The 24,948-nt window shown below is 38.7% G+C and overlaps 1 protein-coding gene across 1 annotated transcript; it reads left to right on the top strand.

Moving 5' to 3' along the window:
- Positions 1–4,759: 4,759 nt before the first annotated feature.
- TERF1 (telomeric repeat binding factor 1) lies at positions 4,760–23,322 on the top strand. Its single transcript, XM_065753674.1, has 9 exons — positions 4,760–4,973; positions 7,997–8,092; positions 9,889–10,019; positions 11,423–11,509; positions 12,770–12,919; positions 14,023–14,129; positions 14,925–14,965; positions 16,044–16,108; positions 22,823–23,322. The coding sequence occupies exons 1-9, from the start codon at positions 4,760–4,762 to the stop codon at positions 22,973–22,975; spliced, it is 1,044 nt and encodes a 347-aa protein (XP_065609746.1). The 3' UTR covers positions 22,976–23,322.
- The last annotated feature ends 1,626 nt before the right edge of the window (positions 23,323–24,948 follow it).

Here is a 24,948-nt window from a genome sequence, read left to right as displayed (position 1 = left end):
TTCTTCTACCTTCCTTAAATACATTCCTAGTTTCCTCTCTCCTTTAAAAACAAAAAATCACATCCTTCTTTTGGCTTCTTCCAGTGTCTTCTTAGTATTCATCTGAATAATTGCATTTGAAAGTTATTCATCTAATGATTGCATTTGAAAGAGAGTATTGAGTTTCATGTATTACTCAAAAAACATGCTGTCTGTCACCCACACATCTATCCATACCTTGAAGTATCTCAAAACATACAGGTTGAGGTGCACATTCCAGCTCTACCATGACTCCATTCCATAGCATATCTTCAGTCTGCAGATATCGGCTGCGTGGCAAGGAAACTGAGCCACACAGGAAAAACAGAGCAGAAACATTTTCATATAATCACTGATTCTGGACAATCAAGGGTTCTTTTTCTACGTCACTGTCTCTCACTTCTTGTTTATGCAGCTCATTTCAAAGAATAGAAATGAATTAGTAAATAAAAAAAACCTAGTACCCTAGTATCTCATCTCAACTCTACAGCCTAAAGGATATGGACTTAATGCTAGCAAGAAAAGGCAAGTACAGAAAATGCACCACTTCACTGGGGCAATCTGATCTGTGGTTGAACACAAACATAAATGGAATACAAGCAAACAATTTTGTGCTAAACTGCAAACATGATGCTGTAAGAATTAGGTCCTAGGGGAAAAAGTATTAGCACATCTGGTATAGAGCAGGTGGTCAAGAAAGTCCTGAGAGGGTAAAAGTACCCCTCTGTAATGTATACAGTAGGGAAATGTCAAGCTTTTCTAATATAAACATTAGGAAAGAAAACAACCTAAAGTATCAAGATATCACCACATTAAACCTTATTCTACTGTAGAAGCTTAAACTATGATTCTGCTGTCACTACTGATGCAAGTTTTCGTTGAATGTAAAAAAGCTGTGTGGTATCTATTCAGACTTCTGTAGGAACCATGTCCACTCCTGGATTTTCATTGAAGACTGAAATGGAAAGAAAAAGAAAAAACGAAAAAGACTACAGTGTAGCATGCAGTGGGTTGGGTGCTTTTTAAAGCTTTCAAAACAGCTCATGGATCACAAGCCTCAACTGCCTGCATAAGCAAGCAAATGGGGAGGAAAAGTGGCTACAAAAAAAATTAATAATAATAATTATCTGCCTGAAGTGATATCCAGACAGATTCCAAGCTGGACAAAAAAACCAAAAAACAAACCAAAAAAAAGGTTTTCTGAAAAAAGCTCGCATTCTTGACTGTTTAAACTACAGTTTTCTTCAAACAAAATGTTCACTTTCTCGGATATATATTCAAGAGTGGTTGTTAACAGAGCTGACTCATTTTCAGACGACAGCCAATAAATCCCCAAGTAAAATAACTCAAACTTCTGTTCAAACAGCATTTTTCTGTACTTACAGGTTCATCCACGCACTGAAATACAAGCTGGTGTCTATGGGCAACACAGATTCCATAACTGAAATTACGCTCATAAACAACTAGTACATTTCCAAATCAGTTTCACATAAATGAACAGCCACTTATTTCAGCAGTTTTCTCCTCAGTCGCACAGTGTAATGATACCAGGGTTACAAAAAATAAAGTTTCTTTCTTTCTTACTTACTTTTTTTACTTTGGTTCCTACAGCCAGAAATCTGCAGAGCAGGGCCTCAGCCAGAGGGAAGCAAAGCCTGGCCTTCAGCACAGAACTGGCACACAGGCAGCTTCTAACACTTGCTTTTAAAAGCAGAACTGAATTCTACTCTGTTCTCCCAAAGCCACCATCTTTAGATACTCCACATTGTACAGAAAGCACTGGTTGACCTGAAATCCAACAAAAACAAGTTGATATTATGAAAACAATAGCTGCCTTACCCACACTCACATTCATATTTTAGTCATTATGTGTTCATAAAGTCCTCCTTTTGAGCATGACAGTGGTGAACACTATGAGCCAATGAAGCCTGAGAACCTGTGTTAATGGAAGTTTTGATCAGAGTACCTAAATGATTCACTTAGAAATCTTTCCCAAAATTTATTCTTTTGGTCTTTTTTCAAAAAGGAAGACACAAAGAAGGCCACATACTCCCAGCAATAATAATAATCATAATTACATTATTTACTCATGATGATTGATTCATCAAAAGACTTAATGACTTTGTATTAATGAAGATTTTAGCTGGTATTAGTTGCTACAGGTGAACCATGATGTAGTTCAACATACATTCTTTTCTCCCTAATGAAGACAAGAACATAAGGGCCAGGGTCACAGAGACAAAAATATTTGCTGATCACCAACTTGCCTTCAAATGCCTTCAAATGCATTCATCCATATCCAAAAAGGAATTTAATCATCTTCAACTGCTACAACTACAAAGCATATCGTATTTTACTGCAGAAAATAAAGACGAGAAACATGAACATTGCCAAAAGAAATACATTTTAAAATTACAATAAGTAAGCATGATTTTATTATTTCTCACTTCTCATCCTCGGATTTTCTACAGATGTTAGCATGCTTTTCACACCATAAATCTGCACAACAATTTATTTCTAACCTCTATAAAATCATCATTTAAATATTCCTACTAGAAAATAAATCAGGTTGAGTAATGCTACTATTCACTGTTATACAAACTATTAATGAAACTGCTATTTTTATTTCACAAAACAAACCTACTGTTTTTATCATTTTCTACTTTACATTATGCTTTTCAAATGGCATACAATTTTGCAATTGTTCTTAATCTCTTGCATGTCAATTTGTTCCTAACTGATGTGAAGATGAGAGCTGCTGACTGTGAAGTATCAGTGCAGTATCTGTCCACACTATTACAGTTAAAAAAGCCTCTTAACAGATTACTACAACTCAGAGATTATTAGAACTTAGTGCATTCATTAAGAAAAGAGCTCAAAGTGAACTTCACTCTGATTAGATGCCAGATAATCCACAATGAACATCATGAATGCGTTACTTGCAGAGAATGTTTCAGAGTTCGCAGGTTCTTAAGCATAAATAAATCCAAGCACAAAGCACGGACCATAAAGACATCAACTTATTAGCTCAGCCCCTCAAGGAGCTACTTGCATTTACCATATCTTCAATTGTAATGTTTTCACATTGTCAGTTTAATGACTTACTAAGATAGAGTGAAAAGCAAGTGTAACCTTACCATTATAAGAAAGGAGCACTGTTTCCAGTTGTCCAGTCCCTCAGCAGGAAGCCACATGATGGTAATATCTCATCTTTGTGGCCAGTCTTCCAATTGGAATCTAACACTTGTTAATTCGTATTATACCTTGTACCAGCAGAGGTTTACATTTGTGAATTACAGTCTGATTCCGACTCTGTCTTGCCACCAGCCAGTCGGCATCCTGTTGTTTCCAAGAAGTCTCAGAACTCTTCTTATCTATTTACACGGTGATTCTCTCCTAGGCCTCTTTCCTTCTGTCCAAGAGACATTACTTTTCTTAAACAAAGAGCACTGGGGGACATCAGGTCTTCCCAATGTCTAGACAGGCAAGTTCCAACTTACCCTCACTTCCTTGGGCATATCATGCAACAAAATATTACATATATATTCATACTGGCTAAGCATAAATTGTTACTAGCTATACCTGTATATTGATAATTAATTTACAATCTTTATTTCTAATTTCTGTGATCCTAGATGGTCACAGAGACCATGAACTAAATTCTTATCTTGTTCTTCTGCAGAAACAACATTCTATTCCTACAACAATGTGCCAGGAAATTCCAACCATTTGCTCTCACACTTTCTCTATTTCATTTACCAGGTGGCTTTTCCTTTAGCCCTGAACAGTCCCATGAGGGATCTGACCCTCTGGATTCAACAATAACCAGCCACATAGGAGTCACCTCCTCTGCAAAGCCCAAATCATTTGTACCCACAGCAGGGACCAAATACAATTGCAGAGCTGTAACTATTTTCTACTGTAGACCAACCTAACCCATTATATTTTTCTCCTCTCAGAAATGTACTGCCTGCATCTAATTACTTATGTATGATTGCCTAAACAATAGCTACAAATTGTGAAATTTCTGCAGGATGTTATCCTTTCATGATCTTGATATAGTCATAAATAGAATCACTGAATGGAAAGTTACTCTCAGTAATTTCTAGAAAGAGGGCATTTTCCAAGGTCTGTTATGACATTCAAACTCTGCTCTGATTCTTTATTTCTGTATACATGGAGGGTAAGCACAACAATATTCATTTAACTTAAATTCAAGGCTCTGTTACTTCGAGTTTTCCACCATTCTATACTGAATAACTATTAGCGTTAAACTAATTTAATGTTGTATATTAGAGCAGTATTTTAGCTGTTTAAATGTGTATCAAGAGTAACAAAACCCATCTCTCCTTTGATCCAAAATAACAGCAATTAATGCTACATAAGCATTATCATAACTAAACGTATGCTTCATGGCTGTGAGGATTTTAACAGACTTTATTTTGAAGTACACCGACTCAGTCTAACGGCTCGGCAGTGCAGGTAAGATAAAACAAGAAGCTACGATGCTGTTGGTGTCTGCTAGGGGCAGCTCAGCCTCGTACACAGGAAAGGCGGGAACAGTTTCAGTAAGACAGGACAGACTGCACTGAGCGGGCGTCCACAAGCGTACAGCAGCGTGACGTCACCACACCACACCGCCCTCGGCAGCCCGCCTCACCGGCGGAAGTGACGACACCAAGACCCGCGCTGATTGGCCGGGACGCCGGAATGGGGCGGGGATAGCACAGCGGGACCGTTGATGGGGGCGGGGAAAGTGGTGGCGGCCGGGTTGAAAATGTCGGAAGCGGAGAGGGAGAGGGTGGACGGATCGGTTTCGTTTGGTCGTGCGGCGCTGGCGCGGGTGGAGGCTGTGGCTGCGGACTGGGTGCTGGAGTTCAGCTGCTACTGCCTGTGCCGGCACTTCGTGGAGGAGCGCGGGGCCGAGTTCAGGCGGTGGAGGGACGTGGCGCAGGGTGAGGAAGCGGGCAGGGGTTGTTTTGTAATAATATCTGTCCGAAGGTAACGGCACTTCTGGGGAGTTCCTCCATTTTAGTGGAATGAGCCTAAGGAGGGATGTGAACCAGCCCTTCGGTTGGTGAAGGGCTATCTAATAGGTTCACAGCTGAATGCAAACCTCCTCCTGTACTCAGTACAGTTGTGGGCACCTCGGTACAGAAAGGGCACTGAGTTGCTGGAGCAGGTCCGAAGAAGAGTGGGTGGTGCGGTTTGGGTGATGTTGGACTCGGTCTTGAAGGTCTTTTGCAACCTGAGCAATTCTGTGTGAATTTGACTGTTACTGCTATCTTCATTCCAGAAGGCTTGAATGTGTAATGTGGCTGCTTATATACCATCAGCAGTTGCAGAAGTAGCCTCAGATGCTGATGGTTCAGGGTTGCTTAAAAAGTTAAAGTGGGTTTTCTGGAATGATGAATTTGTTGTTTTTTTATATTAAAAAAAGTTTTAAATACCATATATATTGCATTCCTTGGGTTTGCTTTCTGTTAGGATGCTAGAAGCATCTCAAGGAATCCCCATCAGAGGGAGGTGGGACAAAGCCTCACACATGCTTTTTTTGAATGTGAAAGCATGGACATAGAGAAAGATTCTAGGAGTGACAATGGTTATTGTCTAGATTCCAGACTTGATGATATAGTGATTTTATCTGTTGGCAATCATTTTCCTGAAGATGCAGTGTTAGAACTCATGGGGATTTTTTGTTATTTTCTTGACCAAAGCAAATGCAGTAGTACAACTTAATTAAAAATGTGCACAGCTCTGAATACCACAGCATGCCAAATGAGTATTACAGAGATTAGAAAAGGAAATTGCAGAGGTTGAGAAAGCTAAACTTAAGTGTATCAGATGTGGATTGTGCTGGATTAAATTAACAGTGGTTCACCTTCAGGCAAGTAGAATTGTTATGAAACATCCTCAGTAGAGGAGGGAAGTAGAAATGTTTGTCAACACAGATACAGGTTAGAATATCTTCCAAGAAGAATGGGAAGAGTTTAGAAAAATGTATTGGTAGAAACAATTCATTTATTTGTGCAGAGTGCAAAGTTAGAATGAGGAACTAATAGCAAACATCAACAGAGCAGCGTCTGTAGGATTACTAAGTCAAGAGTATCTGTGTAATCTATGGAAAAAGCTAACTGCACCTGTAGGGTTGCATTAGAAAAGGCTTTTTTGTGGGACCGTGAAACATTTGTGCAGATCAAAGTGAAATTTTACGGAAACAACGGTTGTTTTTCAACAGGAAGGTTGGTGGAAACAGAAGGGAATGCAAAAGTTTAGTAAGAATAAAGCAAGAAGAGATATTTTATTAGAAGATCGTGTTTGTTTATAGCTCAGTATGCTGTCAGGTAGAAATTGGTGGCTTACCTGGCTGTTTAGCCTGGAGTTCAAAGGCAGCTTGGCAGGGGTATATGCCTTGCCTACCTTATCCTGCTTTAACAGGTCTGTTAGCAGAACTAGTTTTTCCAAGTACCTACATGGCAAGGAACAGGTCTTCTAGAATCTCCAATGAAAAGCTAAGAAATGTATTTAAGTGGCTGTAGGGAGGGAAAAAATCTTACTGCTGAGGGCACTTTGAACAAATGAATTAATAGTAAACTGTTATAGAATGTTTCTCTAAGTCTGTGCTTATTTGTCTGCACTACCTTGTGAATAATTGGTGCTATGAACCTGTTGTCTACACTGCTGAAGTGCCAGTATAGGTGCAACCTAGAAGCATGTGAATGGAGCAGAGCAAGCTAAATGATCTCAAGCTACATGCCAAGCTGACCACTTGTTCTTTTGCCTCATTTAGCTGAGGCCTTGTTTCACCTTAAGAAATTTCCAAACTCTGGCTCCATCTTCAGGATACCAAGAGAGCACCCATCTCTAATAATGAGCTTATTAGCCATGCTTTCAGACACTGAACTCCCTTGTTTGCCATGGGAGTTGCATAAATCTGTGGCTATAATTACTGGGGTGTTTTCTTGCTATTCTAAGTGGTGTCCTTATTTCCTGTGTTAGCTAAAGCTCTTAAATCACGTGTCTGCAGAAGCAGAATTGCAAATGTTTTCTTTGAAACCCAGATGACAGTATAATTCTTGATATTAGATTGGGTATACATTCAGGCTTTTAATTTGTAAATGTCTATTTCTCCATTGTTTCCAGGAGATGATTGCTTCCAAGTATAATAATGGCATTGTGTTCTAGTTGTTTCAGTGAAAACCCTGCTGGGGGGGGAGGAGGGGAGGGTCCTATGCTGCACAATCCTGGTTCTTGCTGCACTGACACTGGAAAAATATACACAAGTGTGAAATGAAGTAGGCTGCACCCTCTTGAACTGTCTTGTTCAAGTTGTTTGACCTATTCTTTACTTTGTTTCTTTACTAGTTTGTTGACATTATGCTGGGTAGGCAAATTGATACATACATTGGACATTAAAATATGATCTTCACAGAAGTCAGCATGATGAAAATAGTCATGACAGCTTGCTGTCTAAGTATATAATAATCCTCACAACCTTTTAGCCTTGTAAACCCACAATGTAAATCCTCCTTGCATTTTCTGACCAGGCTGCTTTTGTAGCTTTTTCTGCTTTTGAGCTGTCAGTTGTCACAGCCACACTGTATGTTACCAGTTGATGCTGTACTCAGGTTGTGCAGCCATTCCAGGGAAATGTTTTCTTGAAGCAGTTATGTCTCCATAGTACACTACTGAGTAAAATAAAACTTTATTTATGTAAGATGATGTGGTGGTGTTCTGAGTTAATAAACATAAGCCTGTGATGCATTTTGCATCTTCTGAGTTATTGTTGTGAACTGCTTCAGAGGGATATATTTTGAATATGATTTAAGTTCTCATAATACAGAATAATGTGATAATCTGATAAACTTAATTTGTTAGGGATCTGAGGAAGCATTTTTAGTTGATAATAGCATGTAGTACACTTTTAGCCACACTGTGGCAGTGGTGGAGCAAGACTGACTTAACTTCTCTTTTCCAGCTGTTTCTAATGGCTTCTCCAAAGTATCTGCACGTCAGAAAAAAATGGTGTACCTCTGTCAGCTTTTGATAAGAATTGTGGAAGGAAAAAGACTGGGTAAGTACTGTAGTTCCTTTGTTCTCTTCCCTCCCAATTTCTGTTGAAGTAGATTTGCATTAATTTGTGTGGAGGTGTATTAGGCTTTTGCTCAGCTTCTGATGTATATATAAAATGACTGAATTCTCTACTTTTGGACTGTTCATGTTTTACATGTACTTAAACTATATGCTGAACATTTACTCTGTGCTAACTGATTTAACTGTGTGGAGTTTAAACAGCACAAAACCATTCAAGTTGTAGATATTTGAGTAGCATCATCAAAAGAAATGTACTGAAAAGAATATCTAGCCCTTAGAGCAGTGTCTGCAAGTGTGAAGTGCAGAGAGCAGTTTTCTGAACTTGTAAACCTAGAGATTCAAGTAAGGCAGACAGTACATGTACAAATTCAGATGAGCGGAGTGACTGTCTTCCTTTTTACAGAAGGGTGCAGGGCTTTCAGACAGCAACAGATCTTTGGGATTATTGTTCACTACTTTCATCTGCTTGGCTCTGGTCACAACTTACTGGTTTGGCCAAGCTGATTCTTTGTGTGCAAGTTTTTGGATTCCTAAGTTCTCTGCTACAAGTTTTTACTGCTTGATAAAACTGGGATTTTGGAACTTTAAAACAGTCTTGTAGCTGTGAGCAGGGAAGAGCAAAGGTGTATGCTAGTCTAGCAGTGCAACAAAGCTGTGTTTTCTTACAATTAAAACTGATCAGATAACTCTCTTTGATCATTATATATAAAATAGCATCAGAGAAATCTCTTTGTATATAATACTTTAACACTGTTATTGTATGTATCAGTAGGGAATATGACTTCCATGTGTTTTTATCTATCACAGCATAGAGGACCTATGTGGACAGGAAGACTGCTTGAGCTTTGTAGGTAGCTTATCAGATGATGCACAGTATACCTGTATAGCTAATGTATTTTATGGCTTTCTTAATTCTTTCTTTAATTAAAGTAAGGCTCAGTACAGATTAGAAAAGGGTAGCTTGTTTCAGATGTCTCTTCTGTAAGAGCTAAATGCTTTGGTATTAAAGTAAACTCAGTGTGGAGTGTCATTGATTGAAACAATAAGTAGGAAAACACAAGTGTGACTTCTTATGTGTATATATACATACACATCATACTGAACTTTCAACAATTTGTGTTGTAGCTATTTTCAAATACTTCTGCTTTTTCTGTCTTGGTTCTGTAGCTGTTACCAAGTATTTTTGCTTTTTTAGTCATGCTCAAATTATTTGCTTTCTGTCTTAAAAATACTTACTGTGAGGAATAAGAAGGTATTGAGAGAAATTTTTTCATGGTGCCTTGTAAAATAGAAGTATTCATGATGCTGTAATTCTGTGAATATCGTGAGCTAAGCTGGTGTTCTTGTGGGAAGAAGCTGACTTGTGCACTTGCTAGCATCTGGTGCATCTGTTACATTGGAGGACTCACTTGTGCAGGTGTCCAGTGATGAGACTGGGAAATGGTAGAGTGCACAGGGGGGTGGCTATCTTGCTAGGCTAGATTTCTGTCAGAACTGGTCACCAATCCTGTGCGCTGGCACTTGCACAAACCTTATCATTGGCACAATGACATGAGAGGATGCTTCTACTCTTCCAGTGACAGTCTTGTTATGCTCTTTGAATTTCCCTTGGTTTAATCTCTTTAAGAAAAGAATTCCTTCAGATCTTTAAAAACACCCAGAGAGAGGAACTAAAAATTATTTGAGGAAAAAGGGATTGGAATTATTTTTAGTATATATGACTTCATTGTGAATGAATAGTAAATATACTTTTCACTATTTTTTTTTCCCTCTAAGAATGCAGTTTTGAAAATGACAGACGAATTTCACCTTTGGAGTCTGCTCTGTCTTTCTGGTCTTTACTTGAAAGGGAAGAAAGTAAACTTGATAAACTTCATGAAGAAATTCGTCGCTTGATTCAAATTCAGGTCTGTGTGACTTATTGAAAATTGTCAGGGTGCAACTATTTGTGCTGTTAAAACAGGGCTTGAGCTATGAACAGGCTGAAGTTAGTGTTTTGAGTTTCTTCTACTTTCAATTATAAGGCTGCACAAGGGACTTTGCTTGGTTCTGTTTTGTCCCTGTTTGAAATACTTGAAAACCTGTTGTAAAGGTTGTAAAAGCAAGGAGACCAGTGTGAAAGAGGTGTTACAGAAGGAAAATGAGTGCTTACCCATCTTGGAAGATCTAGGTTCACAGGGAAAGAACTCTACAAAGGAAGGATCTCTTGTGGGAGTGGCAGTCCTCCCTTAAACAAGGTCTAGGAGGGGTGGAGCCAGGCTCTGCCCCTTCTGGTTGTGCAGGTGAGTCACCTTCACCTGTGCTCCCAGAGCTGACCAAATCTTTCCTTCAGGTGCTCATTCAGTGGTTCAGTCTGTGACTCAGCAGTTTCCATACACCTGTCAATTTGAAAACAATTAGATATCAATTGAGAACTTCAAAACATTGCTCTAAGTTTTACTTTTAGTAGCTTTAATTTTATGTGAAGCTTCTTGGCATAAAAATAATTTTTTATATTAGGAAACCTTGGATTTCAGGAAGAAATGTTTTTAAAAAAAACAAAACTAGGAACTAGGAGCTGTTCCTAGTAGGTGCGTTTTCTTTTTAAGATGGGAAACTTTTGAAAACAAACTCTTCATGTGCTCTGAATATTTTTTAGAACTTGGACTTTCTTTTGTACTGGTGGTACCTGTTTAGAAACACTTGTATACTGCTTTGATGTTCTTCCCTAATGCACAACAAATGTGGGTGTATGTGCCCTGTTGAGCTGGAGTTAAAGAACATAGGAGGGTTCATAGACTTCTGAATAAATTACTTTTTGTAGGCATCTCTAAATAATAAAAATCTGTGCTTAAACAAGGGATTATTACTGATTACCAATTGATTTGTTTTTATTCTTGAATAATCTAAAATAATACATGTATTATTGCAAGTGGGCTTCAGTGCATTACTGAATTGAATGTGTACTCTTAAGTTACACTTAGTGTGATCATTTAATTTTATTACTGAAAAATGCAGCTGTTGCACTTTAGTTGCACTTAAGGGGAAGCTGACAGCTATTAGGACTGTGCAAGTCCTTGAGGGGAATATCTGAGCATTTCCTTGTAAGTAAGGGAAGTTTAACATCAATTAAGATCTTTTTAAATCTGTTTTTAGGTCTTCATATGTGATGGTATTTTCAGGGCTAGCTCTAATAAGTAGATAATTAGTCATCCTTGAGTACTTCAAAATCGAGGACTATGTATTTGCAAAATTGCAGAACTGTGACTTGTGTTCTGAATTTCAGATCAAATGTTTCAGCATATCTTCCAAACTTAACTTTTGGTTGTAGGTTGTAGCAGTCTATATGGAAAAAGGATATTATAAGGAGGCTGCTGAAGTTCTTGAAAGGCTTTTTACAGACTCAGAGTCACATAAGGTAATAACTTGCTTCATTCATACTTCTTTTGTTTGCTTGTGTTAGAGGGAAAGGGAGGGACAGTTTCCCAAAGGTAGCAAATACTACCTGCATAGCTTCATCCTTTGTGCAGTCACTTCCACACCTGTGGCAGCTGTCAGTACAAAAGGATATTTGGACATAGGAGAATAAAAGAAACAACAGGTGACTTTTGGGAGTGAAGTGATTCCTCTTAGATGCAGATGTTCTCTGCTGTGGGCAGCAACAGTCTAAACTTATCTCCTTTCACATTCCACATGAGCAATTTCTGGGAAAGTGAAACTTCAGATTTTTCAAGCTGAAGACAGTATCTACATGCTGGTAGAGAAATTAAGAGTCCACTGCACTAATTGGGCTGCTGACCTTTTATGAGTCATTGCAGAGTGCTTTCTCTGTCTTTTCCATTGATTAGCATTCTAGAGGTTGAAACATTGGAGGGTAAAGAAAGGTCATTAGCATCCTAATATGGAGGGGATGTTGTTACATCTCTATCTGGAACAGATAACATCTGGGTCTGATTACCTCTTGGTTTGATGTTCATTGCTTCATGAAGATGCAAATCTTGTGTATATCAGTTCAAAATAAGTAACACTCACCTGAATATACTGAAAACAGTAAGTGTACTAAGAGTAATGGCTTCAGCAACCTGTAGACTATTGCAGTAATGGAAAAGGCTTGTAGGAGGTTGAAAAATAGGGAAGGGGGGAAGAAAAAGTAGGTTGTATATAGGCTTAAGGGATTTAACTTGTATTTGTGTGCAGTGGTTGTGCAGGCCTTTCTTTACTTTGTATTTCAGTAGTCAGCTGAAAGAACTTTTGACAACCTCCTGCTTTCCACCTGTCATCCCCCCACCATGTAATAGCTATGTGCCATAAACCCCTGAAATGGGAGGGACTCTGGCATTTCATGGAGGCAGATGCTTTTTAGTATGCTACACTGAGGAAAACAGTGGGGAGGGGAAAAAGTAGAGGCCAACAGGCATAGCATACTGCTTTCAATTTTATTTGTTTCAAGAAATGAAAATGTGCATCTCTAGGAAGTTCTTCTTCTTAAGCATATAATCAGAGTAAATTCCTGTTTAGTCCACTGTAGAATCTTTTTAAACTGTGGCATTAATTTGTCTAGGCATATTCAGGAAAATGCATAATCTAGTTTAGCTTTGTCTATGTCCTGTTTAGCATAGATGCTAAGGTAATGGTAAGACACATTTTTCACTTGTCATATATAGCTGTCCTTTTTTAGTCTTTAAGGATGAAGCTGATGACCATAGTGAAAAACAAGGATCCCTATGTTCCCCTTCTCCAAAGCTTCAGTTACAATCTTTTGTTGAGTAAAGTCAAGTCTTACACTGATCTTTTCCTGAAAGAAAATGGAACTAACTTCTTACTGCAGGTATGTGAAAGATATTTTCAAAACTTTTTTTCAAAAGAGGTACATGGTGATAAGATGAATAGATGCATACTTGCAAGGAAGCTGTTTAGACTGTATTCAGTTATTGCCTTAGATGAAAGGGAAGCCTTATCTTCTAATGAAGCATCTTATTAATTAAAAAGAGGTGGAGTGTTTAAGAGAATGTAGGAATAAAACTCTATTTTAAAATACTTTGAGTTTCTATCCATATCCATCTTGAGAAGTAATTTGGAGGGCAAAAAAGCTGGGACTGTCACTAGGGTGTGTTTAAGTGGACCAGTTCTGATCATAGGTAACTATATTATTTTGCCTTTTTTAGGTACTAAGAATTATAGTAAAATGACAAGATCAAGACCTCTTAATTTGTTTAGAAGTTTAGGAATGTCAGAGGATTTAAGGATGAAAGACTATTACTTCTTTTTCCTGTAAGATTTTCTTTATTTACAAACAGTCTTGCTCAGAAATGACTTTAAAGTTGGCAAGAACAGCATTCCTCCAGCAGTTCATCTTCAGGAGGATTGTGAAGAATTTCTCATATGTTTATTTGCACTAAGAGAGTACTGAGTTGCTCAATTGCAAAAACAAACATCTAAAGGTAATAAGAGGTAAACTTTAAAATAAACAAACTGGAAGTTCCTCTAGGGTTTTCATTTTATATCAGAAAGGGACTAGAGAATCTCCCAAATGTATTCAGAGTAATACAAGCAATACTTTTGAAGCCTTGCTGTGCAGTCAGTTCTCATGCTCAAAGATAAGCTTTGGAAATAAACTTAAGGAGAGAGGTTTGGAGGTGTCAGAGAAGGCTCCAAAACTCCACAGGAACCTTCTCTCTGTATGCACATCCTTTCTGCTGTCTGCATCATCGCTGTAGTCTTTTGAAGTCTTTTTTACTTTTCTGAGTTACACTGGGATATGAAGGAGGCTAGAGAGAAGGGTTTACACTTGGCTGTACAGTACAAGTGGATGTTATCCAGCACTGTACAACAGGAAAACACCAACAGGAAAGAACAAATGCAGGCTGCACTTACATTATTCAGGTTCTGGCTGGCTATTATTGTGTAATTGTATGATTCCGTTTCTCACAGGCAGCTACAAAACAAATGGAGTCTAAAGGAGGGGAAGTAACAGGGTGGCAGAACAAAACTGTGAATGTTAAAGAAGAGAGAAAAAATGATTTGGAAGCAAAACAAGGGTTTGTATTTAGCAATGTATTGCTGAGGGATATGCTTGGATGGTGATTTGAAATTTGTTGAACTAGGTAGAAAGAAGGGCAGTAAATTCTGAATTGCTTTCCAACACAAAAATTAACTACAAATGCATTCTCTGTTTTTAAGTATTGGCTTTTCTGTGGTTGTTACTCTTGGCAAACAAATGGTTTGATATTAAGTATTTATTCAAAATGCACATTTCTCGGTTTAAACAGCTGTCAGTCTTGTATAACAACAAAAACATTGATTTTATACCTAGAATTCTTAGAATCATTTAGCTGAGAAAATTGACTGATGCAAATAGTGTGCAGCCAGCCACAAGATATTTTTGGAAGGAAAATTCCTGACACAGTTATCTGAAAGAGATACAGAAATAGCTGTCAAAAACCTGTGGTAACAATTTTTAGACTGTAGAAGAAGATATGAAAAAAATAATGTTTAAAATTAAGAAATCTCTTCATGTGAACAAGTTCCATGTTTTTCAAGGCCTTCAGTATTGGCTAGTGGTAGTTTTGTGAACAAAGGAATTGACACAATTAGTGTTTCTGTACTTCTGTTTACATAGAAATCTTGTTTTATTTCATTTAAATATTGTTGATTCACATGAAGGGCAAGTTCCTGTCTAGGGAATTAAGACTTACAGAAGAGCTACGGAGTAATACAGATAGGTAATGTGGTGAGATAACATCTTTAATAAGGTTTAAAAAAATGCTTTTTAGGAGTTGAAAAAACAATGAGATTAAAATCTTGTATTTTTCTTTTAACTGTGTTCTTTACAGGCCTTGTCCAAAAGAGGTATGCAGAGCAAACAGTGTTCAGAGTGAGTGTTAGCTTTATTTCTTACATTTCACAATCAAAGTCATGTCAGACAGTTTTCCAGATAATTTGCTGGTTCAGTAACTGCTGTCCAGTGTGATTGGATTCATCCAAGAATGATTATGGTGAAAACTCCTAATTGCTGTATGCAGTTTCTACACAAATGCACACTTGGGGGTTGCCTCATTTAGAAAACTAAAATGATTTGAAGTTCCCTAGCAACACATTTTTCAAAATCATTTGGTTTTTTTTGTTCCTGGTATGCTTTGTTTTTTGTTTGCTGCACTGGGACTTGAGTATTCTGTAGAGAAAAAAGATGCCAGAGTTTAACAAGACTTGTGTCATGGGCTTCTGACCAAGATAAGTGAAGGAAGGAGATAAAGAGGCTGACTGGCTGGAGAAACAAATTGTAGTGTAAAATGAAGTTAGCATACCTGTGCACTGTCTTGATTCTATTTTTAAAAAGCTTTAAATCATGGATTATGTATATAACATTTCTAGGTTTTGAAAATCATTAGCACCTTGTTACCACGAAGTGATGACATCATAGCCTCTGCATGTGGCCAACTGCTGCTTGACACAGCTACCTAGCTACTCACAGTCACTTGTTGTTTCTATTGCATTAAAGGGTGACCTCTTGAGATACCTTGGTTACTTGTGTCAGTTAGAGCCTGACACGTTCTGTAGAAGTGATGGAACCTGTATATAAAGTAGCAATCAGAAATATTCTAATTAGTTTATTCTCTCTATCTGAATGGGGAGAGTTATGGTGAAAGTATTTTTTGCAGGTGTAAAATAAGTTTCATTACTATATACTATATTTACCTAATTGCTTAAAGTAACTCTTGTGAAGTCTGTGGCATATAAATGGTCACTTTTCTTGCTAAACTATCTCATCCTTGGACTAAGGTGAGATTTGTGTATAAATACATTTTTTAAAGACTTCATATATGAACACTGAAATTTTCTCACTCTTCTGAAGAATATTGAAACAGTACAGTCTCACAAAACTGTTAGAATTCTAAACTACTACTTCACTGCTGATTCCTTATTGGTCTGGATGTATATTCATTGCTTTCTAGGGTTGAAAGAATGGCAAATCATGAAAGAACATGGAGGTAGTTTGCCTTGTGGCCGAAGAAGACAGGTTTGTAATGCTTCCTAATCTAAGTGGAGATAAACATGAATTTGCAGTGCAGTAGAATCCAGTGAATAGTAGACTGAACATTGAAAATGGCTGGGTTTAAGCTTCTTCATGTTATTCAAGCTGCACTATACAAGTTCACATTCCTATCATTTAAAAAAATGCATTTCTATTGCAGTTTAAACTCTTGTTATTATTGCTCACAAGAGTTAAATTTGTTGGCATACATTACTAAAGCTTAGCCTGACTCTTCTTAATCATATTCTTTGTAAAGTTGTAAATGTACGAGTTTTATAATAATGATGAAAGTATTTGAGTTAGAATCCAGTATGTCATTTGCCTGTAAGGCTTTGAATGTCAAAGAATGTTTTCCAATTTGAAATCTTAATGGAGACTTAGTAATTCTGTAATTCAATGCTTTGTTCAGCAGAGGTAGAAACATTTACTTGAGAAACTATTTTAATTATCGTAAATGAAGTGAGAGACTTTTTATAATGCTACATTTCAAATAGCCCTTGACATTTTCTTCACGGGTAAGCCTACTACTTGAAAATAGTTGTTATATTCAGTAATGCTAGAATTCCACAGGTTAAAATTACAGAACTGTGTGCCTTAATAAAGTGAACTTGAAGTTGGTGAAGTGACTAAGCATTTCTGAGTTAAATTAATATTAATTTTTTTTCTTCTGAAAAGTATCTCTTTAGAACTAATGTGGAAGTCTTTGTGCTGACAATTTGCAACATTATCTGAGCATATGTCCAGTTTGGAATAAGTTATTTCATTCTTGTATTAATTTTGATACTCCATTTTTCATACAGGAAAGGAGAATAGCTTATACTTTTCTTTTTTTAGACTCCTCTGTGAGGAGAGTTGTGCTTTGGCTCATCAAGAATTTTTAGTGAAGTACTGGCTTCATCTTCAGCTATATACTTTTCTCAAAATCATTAAGTTCCTAATGAGAGCTGTAACATGATACCACCATATATTGTTGGAGGTTGCTTGAGAACACAGAATTCTTCATTTTTTCACAACTCTCAGGAGTATTTATATCACTGAAAGATTCCTTAACATTTTCAAATGCAGCTAGTGCTTTTAAAATTATATATTTTCATATGATTTGCCAGTTGTACTCAAAAGGGTGATTTTTTTCTACATCATGTTTGCATAACTGTTGTCAGTGATGTAGTGAACTTCGTCAGTAATAGTAGTGAACTCTTGAAAAACTTGAGAAGAACTTAAAGTTGAATGCAACTTAAAGTTATGAACTTGCTGTCTGCCTGATACCACTCATATTAGTGAGACTTCTTCTCAATGTTGTATAGAAAGCAATGATACTGTTTTTATAAATAACTACACCTCTGCTTAATTATGTGCATTACATAAGATTGTCCACATGCTTGAAAGAATGCTGTGAATTGTGAATGTCAGAGCTGCTGATTTCTAGAACTTCCTTTTCCATGCAGTCCCTCTTTCAATGTTGGCATTGTTTGCTCCTGTTTTGTAAATAGCATTTCACTGCAGTGCTTCAGTGCCTGTTTTCTGCCTTTCATTACTGTTTTCAGTTAGCTGCAAACAACAGTCTGGAGTGCTGTTGAAAGGAAATGTTTTCTTCTTCCTAAATTAAACTCTTATGTTATGAAAGAGTCAGAGAATTTTAGGGAGCCCTTTGTTCTCAAATTATCTTGTCTATACATTGCCAGTCCTTTAAGTTGTCTAAAATGAGCCTGAAAATTTTCTTACATATCTGAAAATCTGAATTTTCATAATTTGGTTGAAGTTGCATAGAGAAAAATCAACATATCAAAGCTTGGATGAAAAACAAAGTAGAGTGCACAATCAAGGGAGAACAAATTACTAACACAAAACTAACTCAAGAAGTGTCAAGATCTGACATGTGAAGGTACATCTATGCAATCTATACAGTTGGAAGTGGTCTGTTACTCATTATGTGTACATATTCTAGTACAATTTTTTTACCCAAATTACTCACTGTAGTTCATAGGATGTCTTGAACTATTCTACACCTATTCTTGTTTTTACATTCTGTTCATGCCTTTTATACAGTTTTTCTAGCACAAGCTCCCTTTTGCATTTTTTGATAATGCTGTGGAAGTTTGCTTACAAACCTAATGCTGTACTCATGACAGCAAAGCATCAGTTTCCCCCATTGTACAAGGAGTATGGAAGTGTAGTCTTGGAAATAGTTGCAGTTTCTCCAGGTCTTGCTTACAACAAAACTGATAAGGGATGTTAGGAGCAACTGCCTCCTCCAGCAGTTTCTGCCCAAGATGGCTGGAGCCCAGCCTGGTGCACCCTTGGGATGTGGGGTTTCTCTACAAGCTGAAGGATGCAGCTGCTGCTTTCCATACAAGCAGTAGTGAAGCTGGATCTTGTTTCCCAGACACAGGCGCTGACGTGGCCAGTTGCACAGCCTGCATCAGGCACTGCTGTCAGCAGCACTCACAGGGAAGGCCCACATAAAATACATACAGCCCCTTCACCTGGTGGAGGACTTTACTTATGAAAGCACACACAAGTTGGTGGATTCCTCCAAGTACCCCTCTGTCAGCCTTGTTACATCTGCCTGGGTCCTGTTATGTGGATCCTTTATTTTTCCTGTCTCTTTCTTTAGCTCAGTTTTGATTGCTAAGCACGCCATAGAGTATGGAGTTGTTCTCTTAGTTGCATTGGGTTGTCTGTCCTGGCTGTATGCCCTCCCATCTTCTTGTGCATTCTCCTTGTTTGTTCACTAGAGGGTAGCATGAGAAGCAGAGAAGAACAATGGTAAGGTGTTATTAATACTGTTTTTGGCACCATATCATCTACTGTGGATGAAGTTAACTCTGTCCCACAACAGTCAATACTGTTATGCAGTTTATTCTTCACCAAACCTATTAGATAAGCTGGATATGGTAAACAGGAGCAGCAATTTAGATTCTTCAGATAATGAGGCTCTAGAAAATACACACTTGTAAAAGCAATCAACTCCTTTGCTAATTACATTGTGCTGACTGGTGGGAGTTAGTTGCAAATGCTTGGTAACTAGTGAAACCTGCAGTAACCTCTGTAGAAGTCTGATATAAATATAATGATGGATAATAAAAAAGGCTTTAAGTATGTTAACAGTAAAAGTAAGACTAGGGAGAATGTGGGCCACCTACTAGGTGAGGAGGGTGTTCTGGTAACGGGGGATGCTGAGAAGGCAGAGATACTGAATGCCTTCTTTGCTTCTGTTTTCAGTGACAAAGCTCTCCCTCAGGAATCCCAGACCCTGGAGGTTAGTTAGAGAGTCTGGGGAATGGGAGACTTTCCTTCAGTCAGGGAAGAGGTGGTCCATGAGTGCCTGGGCAATGCTAATGTTCATAAATCCATGGGACCTGATGGGCTGCATCCATGGGTGCTGAGGGAGCTGGCAGAGGTGATTGCTGAACTGCTCTCTATCATCTTTGAGAGGTCTTGGAGAATGGGGGATGTGCCTGCTGACTGGAGAATAGCCAATGTCACTCTGGTCTTCAAAAAGGGGCAAGAAGGAAGATCCTGGTAATTATAGGCCAGTCAGCCTCACCTCTGTCCCTGGAAAGGTGATGGAACAGCTTGTTCTGGATGCTATCTCCAGACAACTGGTGGAAAAGGAGGTTATCAAGAGTAGCCAGCATGGATGCACCAAGGGGAGGTCATGCTCGACCAACCTGGTGGCCTTCTATGATGTTGTCACTGGCTGGGTGGATGGGGGAGGGCAGTGGATGTAGTCTACCTTGATTTCAGCAAGGCATTTGATACTGTCCCCCATGACATCCTTATAACAAAGCTAAGGAAGTGTTGTGACAGTGGAGTGGGTTGAGAACTGGCTGACTGGCGAAGGGTTGTCATTGGAGGTGTAGAGTCCGTTTGGAGGCCTGTGACCAGCGGTGCCCCCCAGGGGTCCGTGCTGGGTCCAGTCTTGTTCAACATCTTCATCAATGACCCTGATGAGGGGATAGTGGCCACCCTCAGCAAGTTTGCTGATTATACAAAGTTGGGAGGATTGGCTGACACGCCTGAAGGCTGTGCTGCCATTCAGTGAGATCTGGACAGGCTGGAGGGCTGGGCTGTCAGAAACTGGATGAAATTTAACAAAAGCGAGTGTAGAGTCTTGCACCTAGGGAGGAATAATTGCATGCACCAGTACAGGCTGGGGGATGAGCTGCTGGAGAGGAGCTCTGGGTGTCCTGGTGGATGACAGGTTGACCATGAGCCAGCAGTGTGCCCTTGTGGCCAAGAGGGCCAATGGCATTCTGGAATGCATTAAAAAGAGCATGGCCAGCAGGTCAAGGGAGGTGATCCTCCCCCTCTACTCTGCCCTGGTGAGGCCTCATCTGGAGTACTGTGTCCAGTTCTGGGCTCCCCAGTATAAAAAAGACAAGGATCTCTTGGAAAGAGGCCAGCGCAGGGCCACAAAGATGGTGAAGGGCCTGGAGGATCTCCCCTATGAAGAAAGGCCAAGTGAACTGAGTCTGTTTAGCCTTGAGAAAAGAAGAATGAGAGGGGACCTGATCCAGGTTTATAAATATGAGGTGTGGGGGACAAAAAGGTGAGGCCAGACTCTTTTCAGCAGTGTGTGGAGACAGGACAAGGGGGAATGGACAGAAACTGCAGCACAGGAGGTTCCGCACAAATGTGTGCAAGAACTTCTCTACGATGAGGGTGACGGAGCACTGGCACAGCTGCACAGGGAGGCTGTGGGGTCTCCTTCTCTGGAGATATCTACCTATGCGACCTGGTGTAGGGAACCTGCTTTGGCAGGGGGGTTGGACTCGATCTCTTGAGGTCCCTTCCAACCCCTATGATTCTATGAATAACTCGAATTAGATTTTAGTGTGGAAGACTGTGGTACTCACAGAAATGCCAGTGTGAGATTAGGGAAATTAACACAGATTCATTAAATGGCACACCTACAGAATTGTCTATACATCTCAACTCAATCTCATTAATGTTTTTTAGTTAATCTTTGTTTTGTAAGAAAAATCTTTGCTTTTTCAAAATTTATTCCTTGAGATCTGAAAAGCATGTTATAAAATGCCATTTGAAACAACCTAATTCTTACTCTTCAGATGCATTTTTCCTAAACAGTTCCTCCAAAGAGGGATTCTGTTCTCCATTTGTATAGGTGTATCTCAGGCAAATTGTGTATCATCAGTGTAATTGTGTCCTTGTTTTGGCTGAGATGAGTTTCTTCACAGTAACTAGTATGATGCCGTGTCCTGGATTCAGGAGGATAGTGTTGATAATACCCTGATGTTTTGATTGTTGCCGAGCAGTGCTTACTCTGAGAAAGGGCTTGTCAGATTCTCACACCTCCCTGCTGTCAAGGAGCTGGGAGGGGGCTGTACCAGGACAGCTGACCTAAACTGGCCAAAGGGATATTCTATATGACATCATGCTGAACAGTAAAACCAGGGGGAATAATTTCTTTTAAGCTGTGAGTTGCAATTTGAGCGTGAAAAAATGACCATATGTAACTACAGTAAAAATGCACAGGTTAAAAATAACCTGATTAGGATATCTGTGATCTTTATTACATACATTCTTTTTTCTAATAAAGCTACAATTAAAATAATGTAATTAAAAAAGTCAACTACTAGACTTCAGTTTGTACACTCTAAAATTGTATTGATGTTTGTGCAGAAAACCAACTGAGGAAGAACTGGTGCACTGGAGAACTTCAGTATAAGGCATTATTTACAAATGTGTGTCTGCAAGTAATTTTGTCTCCTTTATGAGACAGATTGCCTCCCTTACAGATTAAAAAGCTTGTAGATCATGACAGTGGCATGTAAGTAGTAGGTTCAATAAATGATCAAACATCACAGAATTGCAGGGATTGGAGGAGACCTCCAGAGATCATCAAATCCAAGCCCCCTGCCAAAGCAGGCACCTTAGACCAGGTTGCACAAGTAGGTGTCTAGATGGGTCTTGAATGTCTCCGCAGAAGGAGACCCCACAACCTCTCTGGGCAGCCTGTTCCAGTGCTCCATCACCCCTACTGTAACAAAGTTCTTCTGCATTTTAGTATGGATCTTCCTGTGTTCCAAGTTTTAGGCCATTACTAGTTGTCCCATTGCTTTGCACCACTGAGAAGAGTGTGGCCTCATCTATTTGCCTCTTACCAAAAGGGAGTTTTAAGTATGTAGTTGTTAGCTGATCTCACTTGAAAATCCCTATGTATGATTTTGTTTCCATCCGCATTTTAATTGTGGGAATTTATTTTTTTCCTCAAGCACACTAAGCACATTGTTTGTTGATGAGCTGTGTCTTGATTCTGAGTTTCTAGGCTAAGGTATCACAAAATACCTTCTGTTGTGACATGTGCTAGGATCAATCTTATGTTTCTTTCAATGCAGTTAGCTAATGAAGTAAGAGAGTGCAAGACACATTTGAAACAAAGCCAAATTTACCCACTGTCTTTGTTCCTTCTGTAACTTAGGAGATTTGAGGCTTTTTTCTATTGTTGTAAGTGATGCCTGCTACTGCATTGTAATGCTTCTGTTGTAACCTTTCATGTTGTATTTAGTCAAGTTGTTGTGCTCAAAAGAATTCAGAATGAGCTTACTGACAGCTAGAATGCCTGTGCTGTGTAATAACCAGACAGCTATGCTTTAATGCTTACTGTAAGTTTAGTTCTCACATGAGTGTCTTTCTCTGTTCATGTATCATGTGTTTTCTCTATTCTTCTCCTAGCCGTGGACTTACGATGAAGATATGAAACTGAAATCAGGAGTAAGGGAATTTGGAGTGGGCAACTGGACTAAAATTCTGATCCACGGGGACTTCAACAACCGAACCAGTGTCATGTTGAAAGATCGGTGGCGAACGCTGTGCAAAATCAAATAAGGATAATTTGCACACAGCTTTTGATTATTTTGGTGCCTTCCCCTATGTAAGGACCTATCTGTTCAGAATGATGAATTATGGTTTCAAGAGTGTCCAAAAACATTGTCCTAGAACAGAATACAGGTGTAATAATGACTTAAAGTCTGGCCTTCTGTCTACATGCAAGAGGTAGGTTAACTTATGCAATGTGGGGGTGCTTAGAGTGGTTGTGTAGACAGGAGTCTTAAGTGGCAACATACTGCCTTGGTAGATGCTCTTAATAAAAAGTCAATTCTTGTGTATTTTTAAAGGGTTTTATCAGTGCCAAGTTTTATACACAGACAGAACTCTTATCATTGCTACCATAATCTATTCTAATCTGATTCACTTCGCTTTGAAATTCTGGTCTGACGACATCTCTCTCAGCAAGTTATACAACAAAATATGTACATAGTCATTGCTAATTTAACAGATTCCTTTTTTTTGATTAAGTTAAAATGTAATACATTTGTATTTACGAGGATTAAAAGTGCTATGTATGTATTGGAGAGAAAATACAGGATTTTTTTATGTTTTTAAACCAAGCTTAAGTTCTAGTTTATATTTGCATAATTACAGTTCTGGTCTTGCAGAAGAGAGTTAAAAAGATCATCTTCTAGTATCTCTTGATTATCTTGTGCCATTTAACTTGTCTTGAGGAGTGGCACTATCCTAGACAAGCAGGAAAGGGAAAGCTCCTTTTGTGAGCAGCCCAGGTGGGGCTCTGTTTGTGCGCTGACAGCACAGACCATGGAACACAAACCATTTGTGCTGTTGTCTTGGCAGTGCCTGCAGGCACAGACACCCTCTTCTGGTTAGCTACCCACATACAGGTTTCAGCTGATCTCTGTAAACGTTTTGCTCATGAGAGACTGAGACCTTCCAAATTGTATGGGAGACAATTCCTGAACCTCAAAAAACACACGTGCTTTTCACTGTTGTACTGGTGTGGATCTAGATAGCAGGTATCATAGCATTCTTAGAGGGCTTCTTGCATTAAGATTAAATAGTCATGCACCATTACAAAGGTTTATGGCCTATTTTTTAATGCATGCAGGACCTCAAACAGATCACCTTCCGAATTCCTGCTGAATGATGCAACGTTTCTTTTCACAGCTGTGGCAAGCAGTTGCTGTAAGGTTCCACAGAGATGCCCCATGTCTTAACACAAAATTTTCTCAGCCTTAAGGCATCATTTTTTTTTCAGAGAATGTGATGAATCTCAGAAGCTTGATTAAAATATGGTTTATGTACTGAAGCGAAGAATACTAGAGCAGCTGTAAGCCAGCAATTGAAAACAAAAACAAAATCACAGCAGGTGTGTGACAAGTGAGAAAACCTGCAGTATGCACTCTTCAAAGCTCTGACAGTAATTCAGTGTAATGGGTAAGAAAACAAGGATTAGAGCCATGTACGTAGAGCCCTGCCTGTGTCCTAATACTGTAGGTTCTGTATTAATTATTGCACATGAGCAGGTTTCACTAGTAGTAAGTGGTTCTTTTTTACTGTTAGCTCTAGTTATGATTGTTTATTCCTGTATGTAGGATTAAGTAACTTAAAAAAATATGTTGTAGCTTGCCAATTGCTGTAATGAAATCCCACTCAAGGTGGTTTACAATAAAATACCATTCATTAAGGGAATGTCTTCAAAACTTAGTGTATTTTAAGAAGTCTTGTTTGCATTTATCTGTTATCTGCCATGAAATTCACGCTGCATGCTAGTGATGTCAAGTTCTTAGCAAGGCTACTTCAGCAATGGCACTGATTGCTCTCACTTTCTTGAGGGTGGCTGGCAGGGAAACTGCAATGTAGGCACAGAAATACTTAGGCATTCATACTATAATCAGCTGCCTAGGTGATGCTGGGAAGGAACAAGGGATCTAAATTGAAGTCTGGTTTTAAATCTCAAACTTTCATTTTTATTCACCCTTTATAACCTGATGACAGTAGCTACC

Source organism: Cyrtonyx montezumae, unplaced genomic scaffold (genome assembly GCF_038088225.1).
Source record: "Cyrtonyx montezumae isolate F1298 unplaced genomic scaffold, pur_monq_1.0 scaffold_8, whole genome shotgun sequence".
Classification (NCBI taxonomy): Eukaryota; Metazoa; Chordata; class Aves; order Galliformes; family Odontophoridae; genus Cyrtonyx; species Cyrtonyx montezumae.
The sequence above is the reverse complement of the archived record's forward strand: the minus strand, read 5'-3'. Positions and strand labels throughout refer to the sequence as shown.